The sequence below is a fragment of the Neolamprologus brichardi genome, chromosome 11 (assembly GCF_056152115.1).
Source record: "Neolamprologus brichardi isolate AB-2024 chromosome 11, ASM5615211v1, whole genome shotgun sequence".
NCBI lineage: Eukaryota > Metazoa > Chordata > Actinopteri > Cichliformes > Cichlidae > Neolamprologus > Neolamprologus brichardi.
Window position 1 is genome coordinate 3,538,663 of NC_142114.1, and position 8,235 is coordinate 3,546,897.

General features: G+C 39.8%; 1 protein-coding gene across 1 annotated transcript; it reads right to left on the reverse strand.

Annotated features, from left to right (window-relative positions):
* Nucleotides 1-2,318: 2,318 nt before the first annotated feature.
* Nucleotides 2,319-2,865, reverse strand: LOC148100438 (thymosin beta-12). The gene has a single exon (XM_087847682.1). The coding sequence runs from the start codon at nt 2,797-2,799 to the stop codon at nt 2,668-2,670; it is 132 nt and encodes a 43-aa protein (XP_087703808.1). The 5' UTR covers nt 2,800-2,865; the 3' UTR covers nt 2,319-2,667.
* Between the last annotated feature and the right edge of the window lie 5,370 nt (nt 2,866-8,235).

The following is an 8,235-nucleotide window of genomic DNA, read 5'->3' on the forward strand; positions in this document are numbered from 1 at the left end:
CCTGGAAGCAAAGACAGTGTCGTCAGTGTGACTCGCAGCTACTGCTTTCCTTTTTTTGCTTGTTTTTCTTCATTTGCAGTTCATTGAGCTCTCAGGGCCACCATAGATAATCCAAGGGTGACAGAAACAGAAAAATATACCAAACTGGCTCAGGATGAGAGGGAAAAAAATTACAGAACGAGATGAAGTGAAGAGATTTTACAAAAAAAACACAGCCCTGAGAGGCAAATTTAGGAGCAAAGAAAAGAAAGAAGAGTGACAGAAAAGTATGCATTTATATTGGGTGGAAATGAGAGAAGAGAAAGTCGGATTTGGAGGACTTCAGTGAGCACTGCCCCCCCCCCAGTCGACGGTAAAATGCAGTTGTCAGGGAAACAGTGGCGCTATCTCCATATGTATTCTCCCTGAAAGAGAACGAGAGAGCGCTTCTACAATTCTGCCTTTTGCTGTCCTCTGGAAGCCCCGCTAACCTCCCTGCAACATTCGAGGGCAGTGACACATACTGAGAAGTTTATATCTGCATTAGGCCAGAAAGGACGCTGAATGATGAATATGCGGAAATGGAAACTGAGGTTTAGCTGAAAACCAACTGAGAGCTGCCTAAAGGAAAACAATGAAAAAAATGAAAGCTTTTAAAGGAAAGTAATTAGAAAATAGTAAACACGGATAATTTCTGTGGAGTAGAAAAGCTGTCGAGTGGATCCACGGTGTTAGACGTTAATTTTAGCTGACAAGTGAGTGAAAGGTTACTTTGTCCTGTAAGTGGAAAGAGATAAGATCCACACCATAAAACCAAATTTAAAATTTAACTATTGACAGCTTAAATCATCCTTACTCTGATTTCTGCTCTCTCCCATAAATTAGATTACAAAAGCATTCATTGAGGAAGCTTATTTTGCACATTTCCTGCAATTTCATGTAATTACCTGGTCTCTATGAAATTCTCACTGATTTTTTTTTAGGTGAAATGCATAAGGTTTACTTGCTGCAAATTGCTTTTCAGTGCTTAGTTTCTATCTGCAAATCAACAGCACATTTTGGTTGTTTTACAGAAGCAGCTTTGTAAATATAACCTGCCAGTTTTCCCACTGGCAGCTGTGGCAATTAGAGGGTGACGGTTACAGAGGTTCTCCACACTTCTGGGCATTTTTTAAAAGCTGTTTACTAAGTGATATTACACCACCGTGATGACACACAGCAATGCTGGTGATATTTTGTTTTTGGTCCAAATTTATAAAAATGAGCACTGGCTGAAAACACTCCTGTGTTTATTACGACTCATCGTTCAAAGGCATATGTGGTGATTTTTTATCTTTTTTTGATGACTTGGAGCTTTTCAGTTCTGCTGCAGTGGTTGAGACTTGTGTTTTCGACAGCTGTGGAAGCACCACCAGACTGCGTTCGTTCCCTTCCCTTCATATGGCTCAACAGTGTTTGCAGATGGCAGTGCAATCCCAAGAGAGGGGGGAGGGTCGGATTAGCTCCTAGTTGTGGAGAACTGTATGTTCTCCAAAATCTATGTATGTATACAAACCCATACATATATAAACATGATAAACAGGCATCTTTATGTAGTCTATGGTTCTCCTTTATAGTTCCCTTTGATTGTGCAGTGGGCGGCTTAGAGCTGGGGTTGAACCTGCACTTCAGAGTTGCTCCAATTACAATGACCCTTTATAAAGTGTTTACAAGTTATAGCTAATGTTGTTCTTGTTATGAAATGTTAACAAATCACTCAGTCAAAGGTCTGTCCATTGTCATTATTAAGAACTGCTTTTGAGTAATGAGGTCATTAATATGGGGTCAGAGGTCTGTAAGCTTGTAATGGGCAACTTAAATGTCTGTAATTGTAACTATTGAAAGTTGTTTGAAATCCAAGTTTTCAATTGTAAACATTGGACTACTCTCACGGCTTCATGCTAATGATGGGGTGACAGACATAAGGCCCGGGGGCCAGAATTAGCCTTGTGATGACTCCAGTCCGACCCATTGAATGCCAGTACCAGCATTGGTATTGGAACTGGTATTCATCCAGCAACTGCCAACAACCTTCAGCCACTCACCAACCAGGGAGTCACCGAACGGCCTCACGAGTTGGCCTGTGTGACTCAAGCCTTAGCTAAGTAGAAAGAAGGAATGTCAAGAAAGTTAAACTTGTTCTCTCTGCCTGTTTATATTTGTATTTATATCAGTAAAAATCAGCCAAAGTGTAAAAAGATAGGACGTCCATTTGACGAGTGGGAGTTTCTATTAAGCTCAAGGACACACTGGGTATGATTTCAGCATTGCAGTAGTTTCATATTTAGCCTTCCTTTTTTTTTTTTTTTTTTTTGAAATTTACATTTTTTTTTTATTGTGCATATTAAACAAATCTTGCGCATTTCAGGTTTTACAACAGCTTGCTTGTGAGCATTACAGGTGACTGGAGTAGGGCCACAAATTGCCAAGTGCAGATTTGTCAGTTGTTTCCCCCCTGCTCATTGATGCCACACGATGCAAACAGATGACCAGGTCCTAAAGGTGACAAAGCCACACTGCACAGAGGGTCATCAAGCCAAGTGAATAGTGTGAGTTTTACAGCCATTTCTCAAGTAGGTTATGAAACTTGAAATGCATCTTGATAGAGACAAAGCTTGTCAAATGTACAGCACGTAGGAGGCCTGGTCTTCATGATGACTCTGCCTTCTCCTGTTCGATGACTTCTTTGGTTGGCAGTGGGTTTTTCTCTTGAGTCTCGGTCTTCTTCAGCTTGGTCTTGTCAAAGGTTGTAACCTCAGTGACGTCAGGCTTGTCAGACATGTTTGCAGAAAGTTAAGAGCACGACTCACAGAAATCACAGGATGCGGGTCCGGTTGTTGCAGGAGCAGAGTCCATATTTAGCCTTCCTTACATAACAATAGAGTTAAAAGTCATCTTTGGTTACTGTTGGTATGAAAGAAAGTAAATTTACCTCAAAAATGTGAAAAATTATTCCTTCAACAGATGGATACAGAACCCACGGGAACCAAATCACTCAGCTGACTAAAGGAAGATGTTATTATAGGACAAAAATGGTTTGGCTTTTCCAATTCACTCATCATTGTGAATATGGTGCAGCTATAAGGTATAATTTGTCAGCGAGAGAGAGAGAGAGAGCCACTGTGGCGCTGGCAGGGCAGAAGGAGGCGTCTGCAGCCCATCTATGTTCGTATTTGTTAAACAATGTTTTCGAATGTTATTAAAGGAAGAAAAGAGCTGTCACTGCTCACAGCTGTGATAAAGGAGCTGAGCAGAAGGTGACCATAACCAGTGAGGAATGTCTATAGCAAAAGATAAACAGAAAAGCAATATTATTTTTCATATCTTTCCATAACACAGTCTATAAACCCAGACAAGCATAATCATCAACAGTGGGAGAAAAAACAGAAATGTAAATATTATAAATACCATACATACAAGACAGACGATGTGTTTGGTTTTCTGAACAGGGGTTGAAGGCATTACATCAACTCAACAACTTGTTGCCATTCAGACCTTCACTCTCTGGAAGCGGAGGACTCGCTGCATGGTTGCATTTGTGTTAGTAGCTCCTGATCGACACTGACATTTACAGCTGGCTAAAGGCAATGGCATCATTTCCACCTTAACCTTGTTTCCCTGAAACACAGCATGGCTAATTCCTGTACACTGAGTGATCCTGTGCTGTATCGTTTCTGTTGATGTAAAGTGTTTGACATCGTTGCATCACTGGCCCCCTCAGCAGCTCGGGGTTTCTTCCAAAGATTATTTGAACTAAAAGGAATAGGTTAAGAGTCCTCTGTGGCTCAAACACGTGGTCTGTAGGATTATGACCAAAGGCTTAAACCAGGATGGGACCCAATGTAGGAAGCCTTTCCCAGGACTGGATTGATGAGGAGGATTATGTGGTCAAGGTTCTGTAAGTGTAGGACTGACAGAATGTTATACAATGATGATAATAACAAACTCATATTATATATTTGTTACATTATAAACAGAAACTTGTTTGAATGAAAGTTTTATCTCAGAAATGTCAGCAGCACAATGTGGGCAAGAAGACATTAATCATTTCTGGCTTGAAAATATACCAAAACATAAATTCTGCATTAGCAGCAAATAGAAGAAATGACTAAATGAACTTACAATGAAGACAGGGTTGCAGAGGCTCCTTCAAACATTTTACATTTTTAATTCTACCTAGAAAATAACCGTATTGTAACCACAAAATGGAATGAGTTGCTGAATGAATGAAGATTTAAAAAGCAGGCAATTGAACAGCTAATTGCGAGCTTCCTGTTTTCCTTCAAAGGAGCTCGATAGGAAAAGGCCGACTGCGAACCAAAGTCCTCATTAGGTCCTTATTGAGAAACGGCGTGCTGGACAGAGTTACTCTGTAGCGAGATTAGTCATCCAAGAAAACAGATGTGACGGTGAATACTGTAGCTCCCTCCTCTCACCCATCAGAAGACAGTGAGGAACAGTGCCTTCCTAATAGCAGCCGGCTCTCATCGACCTCCAAATGGATCACGGCTTTGTTGGCTCAGTGCAACTGAGATGTTTATCTAATTGTGGAAATAGAGCCATAAACAAGATCCTATCAGCGATGTTTAACTGAGAGGGTACACAGTAATAGTTCTTGTGTCAATAAAAAGAACATCTGGTTCATTTTATTCTGAAAGGTAAAGAAGGCAAGCCCTTTTTTACTTGTGAGGGTGGAGTGACTAAGGGTGTGAGCTTTTGAAGAGACCTGAAATTATGTTTTTAAAGCATTTAAAAAAAATTATATCACATTATGTATTATATATTATATATTATATATAATGTTTACCACATATACCTACAGGTGTATTTTATGTCTGACTGTATATCATGTCCTACAAGGCCACTGAGAAAACAAGGAGAAATAGTGAGCGAGAGCTTCATTAATTCAATTCAATTTTATTTATATAACGCCAAATCACAACAACAGTCACCTCAAGGCGCTTTATATGGTTAGGTAGACCCTACAATAATACATACAGAGAAAACCTCAACAATCATGTGACCCCCTGTTAGCAAGCACTTTGGCAACAGCGGGAAGGAAAAACTCCCTTTTAACAGGAAGAAACCTCCGGCAGAACCAGGCTCGGGGAGGGGCGGGGCCATCTGCCGCGACCAGTTAGGGTGCGAGAAGGAAGACAGGATAAAAGACATGCATTATTCCGTCGAAGTGCTTTTGTTAAACATTTGTGCATTTTTTTTCTCTTTTTACATATTTTTAATAAAAGCTGGTGTTTTTTATAGAAGTTCCCTCCTCCTGCTTTGGTGAAAAGTCTGAGTTTTTCCACTCATTTCGAGTTCCCACAAGGCTCATTGAATAGAAGAGGCAAGGAGAGCTAAATTTCCATGAGAATGGCTTCAATGGTTTAATGGTTTAATTATTTATATAGCACATTTAATTACAACAGGAGCGTTGACCAAAGTGCTGTACAAGAATACAACATACCTAATAAAATAACTTAGAGTATTGATAGCAAACGCCAAATATGAATTAACAAGTAACTCTCACGCTGTATTAAAAGGCAGTAAATAAAAATGTGTTTTAAGATAAGATTTAAAAAGATTGACAGTGGGAGCCTGTCTGATGTATAGGGGTAAATTATTCCACAGCTTAGGCGCTACGACTGCAAATGCTCGATGCTTCAGCCTCATTACACTTGATAATTTTGTTTGTGAGGACTGTCTGAAATGGAGGAGACACTTTGGCCACCATTTAAGGAGGAAAATGTGAATATTCATTATTATTATTATTATTTTTTTATTATTAGTAGTAGCAGTAATAGTATAATTATTATTATTATTATCATTATTATTAAAAAGCTTTTGGAGCTATTATTCAGCACTCCTGACTCCAGCAAAGACATCCTGCTGGTTTTGATTTGTAACAAATCTTCCTGCTGTGTCATTATTGCGTTTTTGTTTTAAATCTCCTTAGATCGGACATCTTTGTATGAACTCTGAGGTCTGCACATTTCTGTTTATAGACCACTGCAGACAGCTTGCATAAAGACAAATTCATTTTTCCCAACATCCCACCTTAATAGCTCGAGAGAAATAGCAAAGCTGAAAAGATATATTGGTTTAAGCGCCCATTGTAAAGTTTATACAGTGGGAACTTTTGTTACTACATTTGTTTGCAGTAGTTTATCAAACTGTCTTTTAGGAGCAGCTCTGAAATAGCTTTTTAATATCCAAACAGAATCCTGTATTCTGTCCTCCAGTGCTCTCAAGCACACTACTGTGTCTCTTTTTGGTCTGGGTCATTTCACATAGACATAAGCAACCATGCATGTAATATCTGGTACTGTCTGAATGCCGTTCCCCTGGCTCCCTTTTCTGACAAACACGACTTTTTCCAAACATCTGCTAAGTTGTATGTAATCAAGTGAGAGTGGAAAGCAGCCTCATAGGTCTTTTGTGCAAGCATCTGTTTGAGCAAGTAACCTTAAAATGAAAGCAGTAGTATTTATTATGGTAGCGGCAATGGAAGGACACAGGTGACGAGTTTTCACCAGATTTAAGAACAGCCACGGCTCCAGGCTTCCCTTCCTCTGAACTGTATGAGCTACGCGATTATTTACCCATCAGGAGGCAGTTGGTCGAGGTGAAGTTTGCTTTGCAATTCCTAATTAAATGGATTGTATATCAAAGAGGCAGGTGTATATCCAAGACATGAATATCACACCAGGGTCTGACAGCTCTCAACATCAAATGCATTTCATTTAACAACTCATGAGCAAAGGTAGCAAAACGGCACTCAAGAGCTGGAAGATGAGGCAGTCGGAGTACAGAGTTATAGATCATTGAGTCTGTGCAGTTCAAAGAGTCTTCTCTCAGACACAACAGTCATAAAGGTGAACACTAAAAACTTTATGCTCGGGTTTAACAAGGAAGATTCAAAACACGAGGCATAAAGCTTGCTGAAACATCCCTGCTTCTACTTCTGCAAGTGCATTTTCCTTTCATTTTAGTTAGCAGTGACTCAGGTGACGCAGTGACAGCCTGCTGTTTGACTAGTCCAAAATCCAAATACACAATACCTCAGGCAGCAACATGAAAAAATCTTAGTAGGTTTGGAAGTGTAAATTTAGAGCATCACAGGCTTCTGAAACAGTTGCAGAGGTTGTGAGAGATCAGCAGGGTGCTGGAGTGCATTAATGGCACCGTTTTAAAGTGTGAAGACAGTTTGGATGCTTTAGAAACTGCAGATGTTCCAAATTGAAAAGTTTCATAGAGAGATAATGTTTCCTGGCAGCAGGTTGGTATAACATCGCTTTTGAGATGCATTAGAGGCAGGAGGAAAACTGATATTGCAGGGACTCGTTCACTTTCCTGAACACTTGTCTCTTCTAGGCAAAAACGGAGTCACATACTCTTTTCAAAACTATGCAACAGAAAATAGCACTTCACAATACAGATGGTGCCTCTTGTGAGTTTGCAGCATTTGATATGTAATTCTTCTGAACATGGGGATTCATTTTCAGTTCCTGAACATGTGCACTAACGTGAAATGTACAATAAAATAAGAGAATAACAGAAGTTCCCACTGGGTGTTTTAAAATAAAAGATATTTTACGTAATAAACTTCAGGGCTTACTAAACAAAAGGACAAAAGATTATTACATGTAACATTTGTAACATTTTATAAGTCAATATTGCTTCCAAAGGAGGATTTTTGTCAGGGTGCTGGGTTGTTGACCAATCATTTGGACTGTCTTCTGTCATTTAGATTTCTTTTTGGTGTTTTGGGGAAATGTTTAAGTGTTAAGTTTAGTTAATTTTATGATCTGTGTTTTCTTGTCGATTTCCTGTGTTAGTCTGTCCTCTGTGTATGTCTCTTAAGTTATACAGTGTCTCCTTCCTGTCTCACCTCCCTTTCCCATTTACATATTCCCCTCGTGTTATCACTCCGTGTCTTCCGTCCGTGCTTGCATGTATGTTGTCCCCAGCCCGTCATGTCTCTCTCTCTTTCTCCATGTCCCTCGCACCATGTATCATCTCCCTTTACTGTTTCTGCGTTTCCACTCTTTGTGACTAGCCCGTCTAGTTTCCCTGAGCATTCTTTCCTCCTGGCTCCTGTGTCAAATTGAGTGCATTAGTCTGCATCTTAGTGTTTCCTGTTTTACTTTGACAGTGTCGGTCCTGTGTTCAGTGTGTTTAATTTTGCTTCCTCTGTGTCGTTAGGTCTATTCATCCCAG

Bases quoted from the DNA above. Each gene is read 5' to 3' on its own strand.
- LOC148100438 (XM_087847682.1), bottom strand. From the start codon at position 2,799: ATGTCTGACAAGCCTGACGTCACTGAGGTTACAACCTTTGACAAGACC.